The sequence below is a fragment of the Colobus angolensis genome, unplaced genomic scaffold, assembly GCF_000951035.1.
Source record: "Colobus angolensis palliatus isolate OR3802 unplaced genomic scaffold, Cang.pa_1.0 Scaffold163, whole genome shotgun sequence".
Taxonomy (NCBI): domain Eukaryota; kingdom Metazoa; phylum Chordata; class Mammalia; order Primates; family Cercopithecidae; genus Colobus; species Colobus angolensis.
The window spans coordinates 6,820,887-6,839,636 of NW_012114744.1; the positions used below are offsets into that span (position 1 = coordinate 6,820,887).

General features: G+C 36.8%; 1 protein-coding gene across 2 annotated transcripts in view; it reads left to right on the plus strand.

Moving 5' to 3' along the window:
- CPED1 (cadherin-like and PC-esterase domain containing 1) overlaps positions 1-18,750 on the plus strand; it is a 320,989-nt gene that overhangs the window by 246,022 nt on the left and 56,217 nt on the right. For both annotated transcript variants that reach the window (XM_011937391.1, XM_011937392.1), the window contains exon 17: positions 13,919-14,036. In XM_011937391.1, coding sequence (XP_011792781.1) covers positions 13,919-14,036 — 118 coding nt within the window. The remainder of the gene's footprint in view (positions 1-13,918; positions 14,037-18,750) is intronic.

The following is an 18,750-nucleotide window of genomic DNA, read 5'->3' on the forward strand; positions in this document are numbered from 1 at the left end:
GCAGATTGTTCAGTTTCCATGTAGTTGTGCCGTTTTGAGTGAGTTTCTTAATCTTGAGTTCTAACTTGATTGCATTGTGGTCTGAGAGACAGTTTGCTGTGATTTCTGATCTTTTACATTTGCTGAGGAGTGCTTTGCTTCCAATTACGTGGTCAATTTTAGAATAAGTGCTATGTGGTGATGAGAAGTATGTATATTCTGTTGATTTGGGGTGGAGAGTTCTGTAGATGTCTATTAGGTCTTCTTGGTGCAGAGCTGAGTTCAAGTACTGTATATCCTTGTTAACCTTCTGTCTCATTGATCTATCTAATATTGACAGTGGGGTGTTAAAATATCCCATTGTAATTGTGTGAAAGTCTAAATCTCTTTGTAGGTCCCTAAGGACTTGCTTTATGAATCTGGGTGCTCCTATATTGGGTGCATATATATTTAGGATAGTTAGCTCTTCTTGTTGAATTGATCCCTTTACCATTAAGTAATGGCCTTCTTTGTCCCTTTTGATCTTTGTTGGTTTAAAGTCTGTTTTATCAGAGACTAGGATTGCAACCCCTGCTTTTTTTTTTTTTTTTTTTTCCATTTCCTTGGTAAATATTCCTCCATCCCTTTATTTTGAGCCTATGTGTGTCTCTGCATATGAGATGGGTCTCCTGAATACAGCACACTGATGGGTCTTGACTCTATCCAGTTTGCCAGTTTGTGTCTTAATTGGGGGCATTTAGCCCATTTACATTTAAGGTTAATATTGTAATGTATGAACTTGAGCCTGTCATTATGACGTTAGCTGGTTATTTTGGCTGTTAATTGATGCAGTTTCTTCATAGCATCAATGGTCTTTACAGTTTGGCATGTTTTTGCCGTGGCTGGTACTGGTTGTTTCTTTCCATGTTTAGTGCTTCCTTCAGGAGCTCTTGTAAGGCAGTCCTATTGGTGACAAAATCTCTCAGCATTTGCTTGTCTGTAAAGGATTTTACTTCTCCTTCACTTACGAAGCTGAGTTTGGCTGGATATGAAATTCTGGGTTGAAAATTCTTTAAGAATTTTGAATATTGGCCCCCACTCTCTTCTGGCTTGTAGGGTTTTTGCTGAGAGGTCCGCTGTTAGTGTGATGGGCTTCCCTTTGTGGGTAACCTGACCTTTCTCTCTGGCTGCCGTTAATATCTTTTCCTTCATTTCAACCTTGGTGAATCTGACAATTTTGTGTCTTGGGGTTGCTCTTCTTGAGGACAATCTTCGTGGTGTTCTCTGTGTTTCCTGAATTTGAACGTTGGCCTGCCTTGCTAGGTTGGGGAAATTCTTCTGCATAATATCCTGGAGATAATATCCTGTTTTCCAACTTGGTTCCATTCTCCCCATTACTTTCAGGTACACCAATCAAATGTAGATTTGGTCTTTTCACATAGTCCCATATTTCTTGGAGGCTTTGTTCATTTCTTTTTACTTTTTTCTCGAACCTTGTTTTCTCTCTTCATTTCATTAATTTGATTTTCAATCACTGATACCTTTTCTTCCACTTCATTGAATTGGGTACTGAAGCTTGTGCATGAGCCATGAAGTTCTCATGCCATACTTTTCAGCTCCATCAGGCCATTTAAGGTCTTCTCTGCACTGTTAATTCTAGTTAGCCATTCGTTTAACCTTTTTTCAAGGTTGTAGCTTCCTTGTGATGGGTTTGAACATGCTTCTTTAGCTTGGAGAAGTTTTTTATTACCAGCCTTCTGAAGCCTACTGTCAACTCATCAAAGTCATTCTCCATCCAGCTTTGCTCCATTGCTGGTGAGGAGCTGCAATCCTTTGGAGGAGAAGAGGTGCTCTGGTTTTTAGTATTTTCAGCTTTTCTGCTCTGGTTTCTCCCCATCTTCGTGGTTTTATCTACCTTTGGTCTTTGATGTTGGTGATCTACAGATGGGGTTTTGCTGTAGATGTCCTTTTTGTTGATGTTGGTGCTATTTCTTTCTGTTTGTTAATTTTCCTTGTAACAGCCCCTTAGCTGCAGGTCCCTTAGCTGCAGGTCTGTTGGAGTTTGCTAGAGGTCCACTGCAGATCCTGTTTGCCTGGGTGTCACCAGAGGAGGCTAGGTTGGAAATGCAGAAATCACCCATCTTCTGCATCGATCACGCTGGGAGCTGCAGACTGGAGCTGTTCCTGTTCAGCCATCTTGGAATGGATTTCCTCTGCATCCATCTTTTCTAAGAATTACAAAATATTTGATTATCTGAATGTAGTATAAGTTATTTAACCAGTTTTGTATTGATGGACACTTGAGATGTGTTTAGTTTTGTGTTACTAATATTTTATGAAGTGCTCCAGTCAATTTCCTTGTACATCTATCTTTGTGTACTTTGTAAAGTATATTTGTAGGATGAAGTCTTAGCAGTGTAATTGGTGGATTAAATTTATATAAATGCAATTATTTTTACAGATATTTCAAATGCCCTCCATAAAAGAGAAAAATCTCTCAATATTAATTTACATAAATGGCTCTCTTTTCTTCTTGAAAAACATTCAATTTTGGGATGTATGTGGTATCTCAAGGGCTATTTTAGATAGATTATCATTAATTATTTATTGCTAATGTAAACTTAAGCTAATTATTCTGTAAATGTTTATTGAATGTCTGATGCTGTGAATCAGACAATAGCTACTCAGTATTTTGTGGCTGATTGACTACGATGCAAAGAGAGTTGTTAAATTTAAAGTCCATGTAAACATAGAAAATAATTCATTCCTTCAGAACAAGATGCCAGTCTGTATAAGGAATCCATTTGGAAATTTCTCAAAAGGGAGAACCACAAACACAAAATTCTAGAGCTAAATATATCATATAGGAATTATTTAGACAATTATTTTGTAGAGACTCAAAAACATTAGAGCGAGAACTATATTGGAGGTCATTCCAGTGGCCCAACTATCCATGCTAGCAGAAACCCAGCATTGGCTATATAGGTCATGTTTACCCTTATGTTCTCCCCTTTCTTCCCTATTTCAGTGACCCTTTCTCTGCAGCTGGGCCCCACACCTACATCCATCCATTTCTTCTCCTTCCATTGATCCCATATACTGACAATAGTTTCTATCAAGAGCCATGTTTTGAATGTTTATCATATGCCAAGGACTGTGACAAGTGCTAGAAACAGAAAGATTGTAACACACTTTCTGAACTGGGTTTACATAGTGGACGGATTTATACCAAAAACAGCCTCAGTGTGACTGTACCTGAAAAGACATAAAGCAATGCAAGTTGATTTTAAACAACCAACTTTCAACTAGGATTGGAGTGGAGATGGAGTAAAGGTGAAAGACAAAGTATAGATTAATTCACAGGAAGATTGAGATTAGACTATAAAACCAATGATTTGCTCTGCTTTTAGAAAAGTCAGCTATATATTAAGATGAAATGGCAGAAGTATAAAGTAAGATGGACCTCCATTTAAAACCTACCTCTCGGTAATTTAGCATTTCTATTTTCTTATTCCTAAAATGAAGGGAAGAGTTGTTGTGAGAAAAAATAAGATAACATGTGTAAATAACTTACATGCCAGGCATGTAATAAATGCTTTAAAAATATATCTATTTCAATTATCATTATGCTCCAGTTTTATCCCTGAGAAGCTTGACAAATCTATACTAAGTTTCTGGTAGGTTGGAAGGCAGGTTAGAACTCCAAGTAGCACCTAATATTCATCCTGAGATTTGCAAAATAGTTTTGAAATAAACTTATAGCAGAACAGACAATTCTTATTTGGCAAACTACTTAAGATTTGTCACAAAAATCAACTCAAAATGGATTAAAGACTTAAATGTAATCCCAGAAACTGTAAAAATACTAGAAGAAAACCTAGGGAAAGGTCTCCTGGACATTGGTTTAGGTAAATAATTTGATTAAAACTTCAAAATCACAGGCAACAAAACCAAAAATAGGCTAATGGGACTTAATTAAACTAGAACGCTTCTGCACAGCAAAAGAAAAGCAAGAGGTAACTTGTTGAATGAGAGAAAATATTTGCAAACTATTCTCCTGACAGGGGACTAATATCTAGAATACACAAGGAACCCAAACAACAAGCAAAAAAGCAAACAATTCCATCAACAAGTGGGCAACATATAGGCATAGACATTTCTCAAAAGAAGACATACAAATGGCCAGTGGGTACATGAAAAAAATGCTTGATATCACTAATCATCAGAGAAATGCAAATGAAAACCACAGTGAGATATTATCTAACTCCAGTCAGAATGACTATTATTAAAAAGACAAAAAAGAAAAGATGTTGGCAAGGATGTGAAGAAAAGAGAACTTTTATACACTATTGGTGGGAATATAAACTAGTACTGCTACTATGGACAACGATATAGAGATTTCTATAAAAAAAAAAAAAGCAAAAAAAACCCACCACCACCCCAAAATAGAATTACCATCCATCCAGCAATTCCACTACTGGGTATATAACCAGAAGAAAAAACATCCACTTATCAAAGGGATACCTGCACTCATATGTTGTAGTACTATTCACAATAGCAAAGATATGAAATCAGCGTAAGTACCTATCAGTGGATGAATGGATAAAGAAAATGTGGAGCATGGACTATTACTTGGCCATAAAAAATGAAACTATGTCATTTGTAGCAACATAGATGGAACTGGAGGTTATTATCTTAAGACAAATAAACCAGGCACAAAAAGACAAATATTATGTGTTCTCACTTATATGTGGGTGCTAAAACATTGATCACATGGTGGTGGAGAGTGAAAAGATAGATAACAGAGTCTGGAAAGAATGAATGGGGGTAAGGGAGGAGGATGAAGAGCAGTGGGTTAAAGGGTACAAACATACAGTTAGACAGAAGGAATAAACGCAGTGTTTGATATCAGAGTAGGGTAAATACAGCTAACAAAAATGTATTATACTCAGATGATGGACAATTTAAATACCCTGACTTGGCCACTAAGCATTATATACCCATGTAAGAAAATTTCACATGTACCTCATAAATTTGTACGAAATTTTAAAATAGACTTGTTAATGTCTCCTTCCCAATTTGTGAATATGATATTTTTAAAAGAATTTTAAAAAATTAGAGAGACAAATGCTTATATCCTAAATAGCATAAATGGCCATATTTAAATATCTCCGAAAGTTATGCTCTATATGATATATTTTGCATGATAAACATCTTCAATGTGAATCACAAACAACTCAGGATGTGTTATCTTGCTTCTTAGCATATGTCTAAGAAATCAGTCTTCTTGGCCGGGCGCGGTGGCTCAAGCCTGTAATCCCAGCACTTTGGGAGGCCGAGACGGGCGGATCACGAGGTCAGGAGATCGAGACCATCCTGAGCTACACGGTGAAACCCCGTCTCTACTAAAAAATACAAAAAACTAGCCGGGCGAGATGGCGGCGCCTGTAGTCCCAGCTACTCGGGAGGCTGAGGCAGGAGAATGGCGTAAACCCAGGAGGTGGAGCTTGCAGTGAGCTGAGATCGCGCCACTGCACTCCAGCCTGGGCGACAGAGCTAGACTCCGTCTCCAAAAAAAAAAAAAAAAAAAGAAAGAAATCAGTCTTCTTGCCAAAAGGAGAAAAAAGTTTCAAAATCAAAATTATGAGTCTCATAGATTGACTTTCATAGTATAAATGAAATGAAATGAAATGAAGGTCCTTGTAATGGGAAGCCATTAGAAATCTCAAAACCAAATATTTCATGATTTTCACTTTACAGTACTTATCATAATATATATCGTATGTGGCACTCAGGAAACTTCTCAGTTGACCATAATTAATTTATAAGAAAATTTGAAAAATTGAAATTTTTTTATTATACTTTAAGTTCTAGGGTACATGTGCATAACGTGCAGGTTTGTTACATATGTATACTTGTGCCATGTTTTTGTTTGTGGCAGGAACTGATGAAATATTTTCTAATGATGGAAGCTAAAATTCCCTAACACAATGTTTGTGCATCTTATACTAAGTTCATCTTTCTATGCAGTTTAATTTTTCTCTTATTCTAAAATGTTTATTTTTTAGTGCATGTCCTAAAAAAAGAAACGTGAGTGCTTCAAAACAGACCTTGCAAATGAAATGCTTTCAGTTAACCTTATGGAAACATCATAGAAAGTAGCACTGGACAAAGTAGAAGTTATTTAAGTCAAGCAGAGTGTGGGGTGAAGACTGGATGGAGATTAGCCAAAGAGGAGGACACCAGCCAAACCTTATCCTGAATGCAATGCAATCTCTTGAATTATTTCAAGCAACAAAGGCAGTTTAAAAATTTTGCATTTCAGGAAGATGACATTAGCAACAACGTGGAAAATAGACATACGGGTGGTCCATAGAACTGTAGCAGAGGAGACCCATTAAGAGGTCAAGGCAATTCCCATGATAAAAGAACATAAAGACACAGATCAAAATAGTATCCATTGAAATCAAGAAAAAAACAAATCAAGAAGAGAAAGTTGACATGAATATCTGGTGATTGATTGAATGCTAGGGGCAATGAAGAGAAGGGAAACTTGGGTAACTGAAATGTCTGGCTTGGGCACCGAATGTTCCAAGCTCAACAATATTGAGGTTATTGGGGATGGAACAGATTTTGGAATGATGTTTTTAAGTTCAATTTCAGCTGTTGGGTGAGTAACAACAAACCTGACTAATAGTAGCTTAAACAAATAAGAGATATTTTCTTCTTATCCAATAAAATGTCCAGAAGCAGACGTTTGCAGCAGATCAAGAACATCAGCACATATCAAAATGGTTTCAGAAGATCAAGAATGTCAACACAGATCAAAATGGTTTCAGAAGATCAAGGATGTCAGCACTAAAGTCTCCACAAAGTTTTTGGCCTTTCCTCCATAATTTAAGATAGTTGTTGTTCTTCCAGCTATCAATTTCCTGTTCCACAAGCAGAGAAGAAACAAGAGAGGAGAAAGGAACAGCCTCTGTACCAGAAAAACATAGGCTTTCTCTGCAATTCCCTGCAAGTTTATACTTACATTTCACTGACCAGAAATGTGTCAGTGGCCACTCTTGGTTGTAAGAAAAATAGGGGAGACATGTTATTAGTGTTCTCTTTAGGAGAGCAAAGTATGGAAAAGTAAGATCAGAATGGGTTTTGACTCAACCTATGATATCCGTCATAGTTATATTGAAATTGAGATACTTCTGAGACATCCAAGGGAGATGTCCAGGAAGCAGATGACTATGTGTCTGGAAGCCCTGAGAGTGGCCTAGACAGGGATCCAGTTTGGGAGTCATGATCATTCAAGTTGTGGTCATGTCATGAAGATGGATGATATCTCCCAGAATACAAAGTAAAAGCACTAAGGGCATGATTATAGAAAAGGTCAGACCATAAGGGCTGAGTAACAGAAAGAATCTTCAAAGTAGTTGGTATTTGGTAATAAGTAGTGTTAACAAAAGCAAAAGGTGAGCATTTCCAGAAGTAGAAAAGAATGAGATGAAAAATAGAAGTGAAACAAGCAAACTTTCACAGATGGAAGATTTACTTTGCTACAACATAAGAAGAGATATCTAGGCATGGTTGTCTTACTGTCAGATAGAACAAATTTGAGCAAATTACTGTCTAATGGGTTCTAATTTTTTATGAATTAGAAGACAAGATCATCTAATGAGACCAACAGAGATGTTGAAATGAGGGAGCTTAAGGAGAATGATGAAGATTTGAAGTAGCCTTTGTGAAGAATGGGGAAATGTTTCAACTAAGATAATAGAACAAAGATTTCCAGGCAGTACTGAGAGACCATCAGGAAATGTGTCTGGCATTTATCTTTACATGTGTGTGATTTTTGCCAGTGTCACTGACTGGTATGTAGAACCTTGGATGGAGATAGATTGGATTGTTCCAGGATTGGAGAGTTGCTGTGCACCATTAGTAAAATAAAAAAAGGAAGATGTGGATTGCTGAGGTATAGAAATGAACATTATAGACACAAATTGAAAGAGAGTTAGGAATCATGGGAATGAAAGTTCTGCATGACTGCAGAAGAGGCAGGAATAAGGTAGAAGAAAAGTATATTTTATTTGGAGAAAAGGAATTAGAATTTAAAATTACAGGTAGAGTATCTCTGGTTTGAATAAAATATTCTAACATTTGAACAAAAATATTGTTGAATGAAATAGAATGAATCCATACAGACCTTTGATAGCAAATTGTGAAATGGAGAGAATGACAACGACTAAGGTGTCCATTGGTATGTGGAAGCATAATTAAGATGTTGATAGAAGATTGCCACAAGGGAGGAGGAGCCAGGTGAAATGAGCCACAGCAGAGGGTAACACAATGGAATAATGGTTTGAAAGAGGCAGTTGGTAGACAAGAGGAAGTAAACTTCCTGACTATGCAGGTGGCCTTCCCTGGAGATGGTTACAGAGAAAGAGGGCAAATTGTCTTTTCCCACAAAGTCACAGGGCAAGTTTTCTTTCCATTCCCCCTCACCTGTTCCCCCTGTGCCAGGATGGGTTTCTGGGAAGGTGAGGAGATGGAGGGAACATTGCGTGAAGCCTTTGAGATTGTAGAAGGGTTTGCTTACCATGGATGGAGTAGCAGAAGATCAGTGAAATTGGATTAGAGGAGAGATGAATAGCAGGCCTTGCATTTTGGTCCATGCACAAGGGTGCTAAAGATATGAGATGTGGTGGGATCTGCTAGTGTCCAGGTTTCACATGGCCTTAGGCTTAGTAAGTGTTCAGGCTCAAGAGAACCAGCAGATGCCTTTGATCAACAGTTCAGCAGAACATTGGGGAAAATACATCATAAGATCTTAAATCTTACTTCAGGTGGGCAAAGAGTGAATTTATCTCCCCAGGAATATCAGTTCTCATGGGGAAAGGAACAGCCCTAGTCTGGAAGGGAACACTCTGCCTTTCTAGAGGGAGCTGGCCATGCCAGAATCATCACGTTTTGAGAGATCATTACTAACTTACTGGAAATGGCAGTAGCCCAGGGAAAGGGGAGGAAATGGGTCCCTTTGGAAGGAGCTACGTGCTGGAGGGAGTAATTGCATATTTTAAAATTTAGGTGGGCATTTAAAATTGTTTAGCCAGAGAAGGGAAAATTTCTTTCATCTTAGAGAAATAATTCCATGGGGTCAATAAAAATAGGTAAGATTTAAAGACACAGATCAGCTCAAATAGTCCAATTCAGTATTGCTTTAAAAATATAGCAATGTCACATTTCAAATGAGAAATATTACTCATTCTTTTGTGGACAAATAATTCTGTAAGGAATGAAATGTGTGTCCAGAGGAATAGATAATGAGAAACTGTGATCAGGCAGGAGGAAAAACCAAGAACATCATAATAAGTCCAGTTAGTCACTCTAGCACCTCATGAAAAGTTAAGTAAATTTTTTTAATTATGTACTAAACATATTTACTTTGCACAGGTATGAACAAGAAAATTCCTTTTAAGTATATTGTTGCACTCAATTGAGAACTATGATAATCTACTCAGGAGTTTAGAGCTTCCTTCTGAAGTCTCCAACAAATCACTCTATGTGTGAAGATTTCTGGAGCTAATGCTGTTTTATGCAACTCTGCTAAATACTACATTTTCTGTGTCTATAGATCTGTGGCTCCAAGAGATGACACTTAAGACCTAAAGAGAGCTGTTAGCTGGGCACAGTAGCATGTGCCTATAGTCCCAGCTACTTGGGAAGCTGAGATGGGAGGACTGCTTGAGCTTGGGAGTTCGAGGCTGCAGTGAGCCATGATGCTACCAGTGTACTCCAGCCTGGGTGACAGAGGAAGACTCTGTCTCAAAACAACAACAACAACAACAACAAAAACTGTTTGTTTTTTTTTTAAGTATCTAATGTATTCAATATGCCTAAACCTGACCAAATTGCTAATCATCCCAGTGAAGAAAGAAATGAGAGACACTAATGAAAATTTTCTTGTTTTTTAATGTTATTACTATGATTAATCACCTTTCAGATCTAAAGAAATACTCAAAAAACTCATGTGGCATTTAAATTATAAGTTTCATAGACTCTCTGAGGAAGAGAGAAATTTGGCTGCATCTTATGTTTCTATAGGGGCTTGACCAAGTAGGAGTTTGTTTTTCATAGTAAAAAGTGTAGACATAGCTCCACAGCATCACCTATATCCTAGGCTCATTCCATTTTTTCTGCTTGTGGTTGCTTCATGGTCACAAGATGGCTGCTCATTCTCAGGCTCACATTCATATTCCAAGCAGAAAGAGGAAACAGAGTGATCAAGAAAAAGTGGCACCAGGAAAGTAAAACTTTTCCAGAACTCGCTAGCTGGTGTTCACTTACAGTTCTTTGAGTCAGAGCTATGTCTCCTGACTCCTTTTAGCTACAAGAGAGACTGGGAAACCAATTTTTTTAATGCTGGGCACATTACTCCAACAAAATATGGGATTTTCTGCTAAAAAGAAGAAAGGAGAATGGATAAAGTGTAGGTACCTAACGCAGTCAGCGTCAGGACTTGAGCTCACCTAATGCAATTCTTTGCCTTCTCCTCTCTCCAGCCTTCACCATTTTGTAATGAGAAATCTAGATCAAGTGACTAAGTGTCACACAGCCAGCTCATGACACAGCTGGAGCTAAAATTCACAAGTGAAACTCCCAGCACAGTGGTGCTCTTTCCTATGTATCTCACCATTGTCTTATTCCGTAAAATGTACACAAAGCCTACCCTGCTGTACTGATACCACCTTTTCTTCTCTTAACTCCCTCAGCTCCGTCAACCCGTCTCTGGACTTGGGTCTGCATTTGGCCATACGCTTTGGCTCATTCAACTTTCAGGGTAACATTGGCCACAGCTCAGAAGGTGATTAACCTTCACTCTAGTTAGCTGCCCTGACTCTCCAAAATAGTGAACACTTTAATGGAAAGGCTTAAGATAGGTAAACCGCAAACAAAGATTAACTAAGGGGAAATTAGATAGGAAGCACAGAATGCCATTATTCTTTGGCCTAAACTGCAGAGAAAAGGGTATGACTCAAAATTTCATTTCCTTCAAAATCTACTGTCCTCCTCTTACTCTCTGCTTTGGTCTGTCCTTGAAGATATTGCTATTATTCTTGTCTTACCTCAAAACTTACTGGCATCACTGTTTAGTTAGAAACAACAGGGCTGACTGACTATCTGTCACAGAGCAGATACCCAGTGGGAACCTCCATATGAAGGGAGAGACAGCACCATATTTCAGAACAATGCAAATGCAAAAACAACACGAGGTTCTAGGTAGCAGGAGTGGTCACCTGCCCAGGACAAGCCCTCAGCACACAAGTAGCAATATATCTTTCTGATTCATAGATACTTGCCAATTACATGTAGAGCTTCAATAGAAGAAACCAGTTAGGACTTTGGTATCTGTGATCTAGACTTTGTTTCTAATGCCCTTTGGATGAGTAGCAGCGCATGATCACACACACACACACACCCCACAGAAATCTCAAAACAAACAAGAATTTTCAGGAAATGTTCAAATCCAAACTTTAAAAAATGTTTCAATATTATTTGCATGGGTATATATAAGCTAAAATATATTTTTATTAATAAATTGAACACAGCATCTCAGTCTGAAGTACTTACATTTAGATGACATTATAGCATATAGAACTGTAAACAGGTAAATATTAAAAGTAACGTCCAACATGGTACCTCTTAGACTGAAGGAACAGCCAAGTCTCCAGCTGAGGTAATGAAAGTTGTTTATAATATTTCAAACTAAGATTGAGTTTCACAAGTACTAGAAGAATAACATTCTCCCTAAATAAAAAGTAAAGCATTCTAGATAGAGCTAAAGCCTCCTTGACATCCACTGCCAGTCCAGGAACACATTCTACAGGTTACTACCATCATCCAGATTTCCTTTTATTCTCTTAACAGAGACATACCTGTTCCCAAAAAATCAATATTTAGTACAGTCTTGATTGAGTGAACACACACATACATGTGTATATTTCAGATAGCATGAATTGTTCTATAACTTTTGGATATTATCTTATCCATATGTCTTGAAAATATCTCCATGTTAATCAGTCCATTTAGATTTATCCTTATACATATCCCTTATGTTTTTCTAGACTAGACCCAGAAGGCTCCAGGGTTGCAGAGCCTCTGCACTTTTTATTTTAGTATAAACTGCCCTCCAAAGCAACTGAACTAACTTGCATTCCCATCAGCAATGTATAATGGTAATTGCTTCTCATTGCTCTCTCTAACATTTGATATAAACAAATTTTTGCAAGATGAGTCATGACACTTTTTTCTAGCCTTATAAAAGATCCAGTCTCCACTAAAAATAAATGGTTGGATAGATATCACATACATACACAGGTATACTAACAAGTATCACTCATAGATGTTTATTCAGACTAGATCGCCCCACATTATAATAAACTTTGTGTTTTTTATTACTTTATTATAATAAGCATTTTAATACAAATCTTTTTTTAATTTTAATCAGTATCTTAAACTCCATGTTTTGTCATGAATTAAGAAATGAAAATATGTATACTGAATCAAGATTTTAAGTTCACTAACTCCATTCGCCTTGTTCCTTAATATCCTGGACCTTTTTGTATGACTGGGATTCTGAGGTTAGGGTAGTTGAGAATATGAGAGAATGTAACCATAAATTGCTGATTAGAACCAGAGTTACGCAGCAAAGAAGAGGTCAAATCCTCTGTTTCTCTCCATTGTTGAGAATTTCTGATATAAAGAGGGACACAATAAAGTCTAATTTTTTATACATTCAACAAATGTTTATTGTTTGCTGTATGATAAGTACTGGTTCCATATGTGAGTGAAATAATTATTTGTTCCCATGGCACATTCAGTATAGTAGAAAAGACCCAGACAAATAACAAACAAACTGACAAACAGTTATCAAACGGTGAAGAGCATGAAGGAAACAAATGGGGTGCTGACATGAACAAAAGTAGGGAGACATAATTGTGCTAGAGTTTCAGGAAGACCTTGCTGAGACCTAAAATATAAGATGCCTCCATGCAAAATTAGGGGGAAAGCAATCCCAGTCGACATGATAGGAGTTTAGCATGCCCTAAATTGTGATAGACTGAGAGAACCCAGTGAGAAGAGTGGCAGTGGAACCACATGAAGTAGGATAGAAGGACAAAGGACAGGTACAGGGCCAATAGCTTTGCAGAATAAGCTAAGAGAAAATGAGAGTGGTCCAGGCTGCAGGTGCAGCTCAGTGGATGGGGCAGAGGAAGGAGAAGGAGAGAAGTTTCAGAGAGGCAATACACTATCGTTCTGTTCTACATCTGTCAGACTATTGAAAGCATTGCTTAGTATATCACATGCCTCTATAATGATATTCAGTGCAGTGAAATGTTACTCACTGTTGTAAATATAAGAATGTGCTTTGAATAAAATACATGCATCTGATTCCACTCTGGAGTATCATGAATTCTTAAGAAAAGTTCGTTAAAATGAAATTCATCTGTTAAATAAAATTCTCTCCAAATAGTTCCCATTTCCCTTCTCACAATAACTGTCTTTTGCACTTGCTGTATTATATATATATATATAACTATATATATATAATATATTATATAATATATATTATATATATATAACTGTCTTTTTCACTTGCTCTATTGTCCTCTATTATAGTTTGCTTTGTTTTTAATGAGTTGACAAAGATATATTTTTAAAGTAAAACTTGCATTCATTTTTTAAATTGACAGAACAATGACATGAATATCAATGTCAAAATAAAGATTAAATTGTTATCTACTTTTAGCACAAACAACTATTGATAAGCCAGCAGGAGAAAGATAAGGAATACTTGCTCCCTTTTATCCATAAAGGTTATTTGCCACAGAAAATCTTATTTTTTAGATTTTAATATTATGGGTCAGGTTAATTAATATGACAACTAATATCTATTATTTTAATGCAGGATTGTGGTTTGCTGATTCATCCAGAGGAAACCTGTGGGTTACAGCCTATTTCTTCTGACTACATTGAAGCCATTTTGCAGTCTGAACTAAAAAGATGTCCATCTGGGGACATGAAAGGTGACTATCACATTGGACATCACTTCTCTAAAAAAAGAATAATTTGGTATAGATAAGTATATGCTTATTTAAACTATCCTTTTATAAAAAAATCAAAGGTATTACTTTTTATTGACTATGAACTATAAAACATAATTAATGTAAGTGCATTATTTTAATATTTGAAATACTTTGATTAGTCAATTATTTTCTTCTCCCCTTTTTGCCCAGTTAATCTATATTCATCTGCAGATCTGTTACCCATGTTACTTCTGCCAGAGAGCCTTTCTTGAGCCTCTGATTTGTTTATTTATTATATAGTTTATAGCACTCAGTAATTTTCTTCCATAGCAGTTACCACAATTATTTAGATTACTAAGTACTGAATTAATTGTTTAGTGTCAGTTTTCCCAGGATGTCAGTTTCATGAGGGCAGAGAGCCTGACTTGTTTGTGTTATACTAATTCATTTGGCACTGTAATTTGTACATAGTAGTTAGAAAATAAATATCTAGTGTGAACCAAAGAACTGCAAAGTATGCAAGTTCAGTTTTAAATTATTCCTTTTCACTAAAAAAAAAAAAAAAAGTTAGGGGGCACGATCACTAGTTTCCCTCATATATCAGTCATTTATAGAGGCAAGAAAATTGTGACATCAATTTTAATTACTGTGTTAAATCCTGCCTAAGCACTGAGCAGACCTGGAATGGGATACTTCTTTGGTGCCACTCTCAACATTCCCTATTTCTCTCCTTCCCCAGCAATCTTCTTTTAGTGGAGATGGTGGGGTCAAGCCAAAGTTGGGACTAAAATTGCCTTCAAAGCTATTAGAGGAACAGAGAGCATCTTCTCCAAATTTCCTGGTTACTGCTCTGTACTGCTGACCCTAATTCTCCCTTCATCTAAAAAGTCTGAGAAAACACTCAGGAGCTTTTCTACCCTTGCCGTGAACTTCACACCACAGCTTGAATGGGAAATGAGTTTCCCAAATGGGCAGAACAAATTGCAATTTGGCATGCACAGTTAACAAACGTGGGTATGTCCCCATTCTTGAACATGTGTTCCAAATAATAAATTACCATCAGGGAATGGAGAGGGATTTACCCATGATGGTGTGTCAGGTGGTGTGATTTGTGATTCTCTGCTAAATGAGATATATACTCTTCCATACAAAGGAGCCACTGATGTGTCCAGTTAAATATTTTTTGTCAGATGACAATTTATGAGAACTCATAAAACAATTCTATTCCTCCTACTGCAACTGCACCAAGGCAAAAGTTCTTCAACAAAAAGTTCAAGGTACATTACTGGGATTCTTTAAGAAGTGGCAGCTTGTTCTGTTCGCTCACTAAATGTACGCTAACTTATGTTGGGCTTTGTGCCTGGACATTGTGGGTGAGGCTGCCATAGAACAGTGTGCTTCTGGGACTTAAGGAGCTAGACCTCCTTAGAGAAGGCCCCAAATTGACTCACAAATCAAGGGCATGCTCCTTAGCCTGACAATCTGAAGCCTCCAAAATCTGGCCCGTTTCTATATTTCCAGTCTTCTCCCAGCCTCTGCTTCTCTATGTTGACAGTGATCCTTTAGAACTTCAGGTTTTTGTCCACACTGTTCTCTGTACCCACAAGTCCTCTTCCCATCTTTGCCCAACTTCTGATGCTGGAAGTCCTCTCCAGGAAGCCTTTTTTCACCACCAGATTCCCAGCTTAGCTTCTTTCCAGTGCATCCGGGGCACATGTCTACAACAGCACTTTACCACATTATGTTAAGTATTTACATGGTTCTCACTTAGTCTCCAAAATGAAATGATGTGCCCCAGGAAGAAGAGGAAGTGGCACAGGGCCCTTCATAGGGTAAAGCCGGTAAAGATTAAAATATATATGCATTTATATTTTACCTGATCATTTTTCTTTTTATGTTTTATAATTGATAAAATATATAAATATAGGAATATATATATAATATATATATTACAGTGTACTCATTAATACATCAAGGGTGCATGAGCAATATGCTTTTACTGATGGCTTACCTAGATTACAGGCTTCTCTAGAGAAGAGATTGTCCCTTATCCATCTTCCAATGTCTAATATATGATTTTAAAATGATATTTTATGCTGAACTGAAACCAAGATCCAACCTCCCTTCCATCCACAGAAGACTATGAGCAGCTAGGGCACAATCACGACAACCAACTGTTCCATCATCAAGCTCCAAAAGGCCCAAAGACTCAAAAACTTAACGAGTGAGGCCAGGATAGCAGTCTGCAAGAATGTATTATTTGCTGCTAGAGATGATTTCCTTCCTTAGCAGCAGGATTCCCTCCTACTGAAAGAAGTTGTTTTAGTGGACCAAATTGGGAGAAAGTTTATTTAGGAGCTCTGGATTTAGTTTTAATGGCCAAAGACAGGCTAATTTGAAAATCTTATTTTAAAAGCACATTACAGTTATTTGGCAAAACCAGATTTTTTTTTAGCTTTGCCTATGTATTGATCTCAAGATATCATTTTCAATAACATCAACCATTAAACTTTTGAATGACTGTATTTTTTAATTCTTAAATTGATTTCTATTTTTTAGGAAATAATTTAACTGTAAGATACAACCTATAATTAAATCTGTTGCTTAAGAAAGAAAAAATAATTATTCTAATTAGGAAAAATTAAAATTTCTACAGTGGTCATTGAATGAAAATTAATTTTAAGGAAAATATTTCAGATTGCATTTTATGATATGTCAACAATTAAAAACATTATCCTACCTTATTTTAGCAAGGAATTATGACAACTTATACTTTAACACTAATATTGGAAATATAGATGTATTTTTTCTTCTTAAGTAAAAATGCTTTGTATTAGACCATTATAGAGTCAGGAATTAGTGCCAACATTTACATGATTTCCTGTCTCACCTCAACGCTAAACCAGAGTTGACCTTTTTTCCTCCATTGTATCATTCAATCTGATTCACTGAAATGGCTGAAATCTAACTTGCATTAAATATAGAGCTATAATTATAAATCAAATGACTTCTCCCAAAAGACAATTTCATTCCTCAGAATGTTGTTTCCTAAAACATATGTCACACTTTACTTCAGAAATCACAGCTTTGATTCATTCAGTGTTCAAATATATAACATAGAATTTATGGTACTTTTTTGGACAATTTTAGCAAAGAGCTGGTATTATTTAAAATGTCAAGAGCACCAGTTTTGCAGATGTTATACAGATGCCTATTTCAAGCAGTATTTAACTCACAATAAATAAAAGGAATTGTTAACCAATGCAAAAATGCAGAGTGATGGCTGTATAAATATAGAGTAGTATGAAACACTGGGGCCAAGTTTTCAGAGAGCCAATCAGGCTTCCTTTTTATGTGCGTGCGATTTCATGCCCACAAACTAATTGCACCCATATTTGAATTTTTGTGCATGCAATTAGCCACTTGTTTCTTCATCCTTGGCAGCAAGTGGCCAAAGTGGACCTCAGTTTGTGCAAAATTAGCCGTAGGCAAGGTTGAGGGGTGGAGTGTCTAGAGTAGGGGTGGGATGCATATGCTCTGAGATTCTGAGATCTGATGAAAACTTAGCCCTTCAAAAAATTATTAAACAGAATCTCATTAGCAGAGACACATTTATGCCCTCAACGTATCATTATCCTGTTAGAAAGAAAATTAACAATCTTTGCTTAAACATAGTCTCTGTCAACACGGGAACTCGCTAAATAAATTCAGCTTTTTAAAATAAATTCATTATAACAATCAGTTTGTGAGTTTTCCTATAAGTGCTACCAAAGAGGCTATGGGGCTGTATTTCATTTTCTGCTGATTATTTGGTGGTGACCTAGCCTAATATGATAAAATGATAGGCAAATTGAAGACTCAGAGACGTCAGTTCTGGCCCTGTCATTAACAGCATGACCCCACTTCTGTTATTTAACTTTTCAGGCCTCAGATTGCCTCCTCTGTTAAAAAAAAAAAAAAAAAAAAATGAGGGGGCGGGGAGGGAGAAAGGACACACCCTAAGGCCTCTTCTAACTCCATCCAACGTGATGCTACGAAGCCACTCAATGTGAACCTCTGTGAAGGAAAGCCTATCATTTATCTAAGGAGCTTTGTTTGAGAAATTCATCAACAAAGATTAAACTTTAGGCTGTGTCTACATCAAAGATGTGGAGGATGTTGGTTATTAATGACAAACCATGCTTGCCAGAACAGAATTAGAATTAGAAAGCAAGATATAGTCTGAATGAAAAAGAAATTATAAAAGAGAATTGGATGGAAAAATAAGCACTTTTGAGGAGGATAATCTTTATTTTGCTGTTCAAAAACCAGCATCTCCAAAATTTTCTGTGTTGTTTCTTTTAGTAGTACTGCCATTCTGTACAACCAGAAACTTTAGAAACATCTTTCACATAGCAGACCCTCTTTTTCTCCAATATATGCGGCCAGTTCTTCAGTCTCATTCTCGTCAGGCCCATCTCTTCACTGTACCTAAAGTGTCCCTCCTTCCATGTCTTCAAATCTTATCTGTCCCTAAAGACCTGTTCACATTTTATCTGCTTCATGGACCCTTCTGGAACACTCTGACTTCCATGATTCTTTCTCTATTTTGAATAACTGTGGCTCTCTGAGAGTAGAGGTGGGAAAATACATAAAATATATATGTTGACTATTAGGGAATCAGGCACTATGGCAGGTGTTATACATATTTTCCTTATAGAGAAGTAAATTTAAT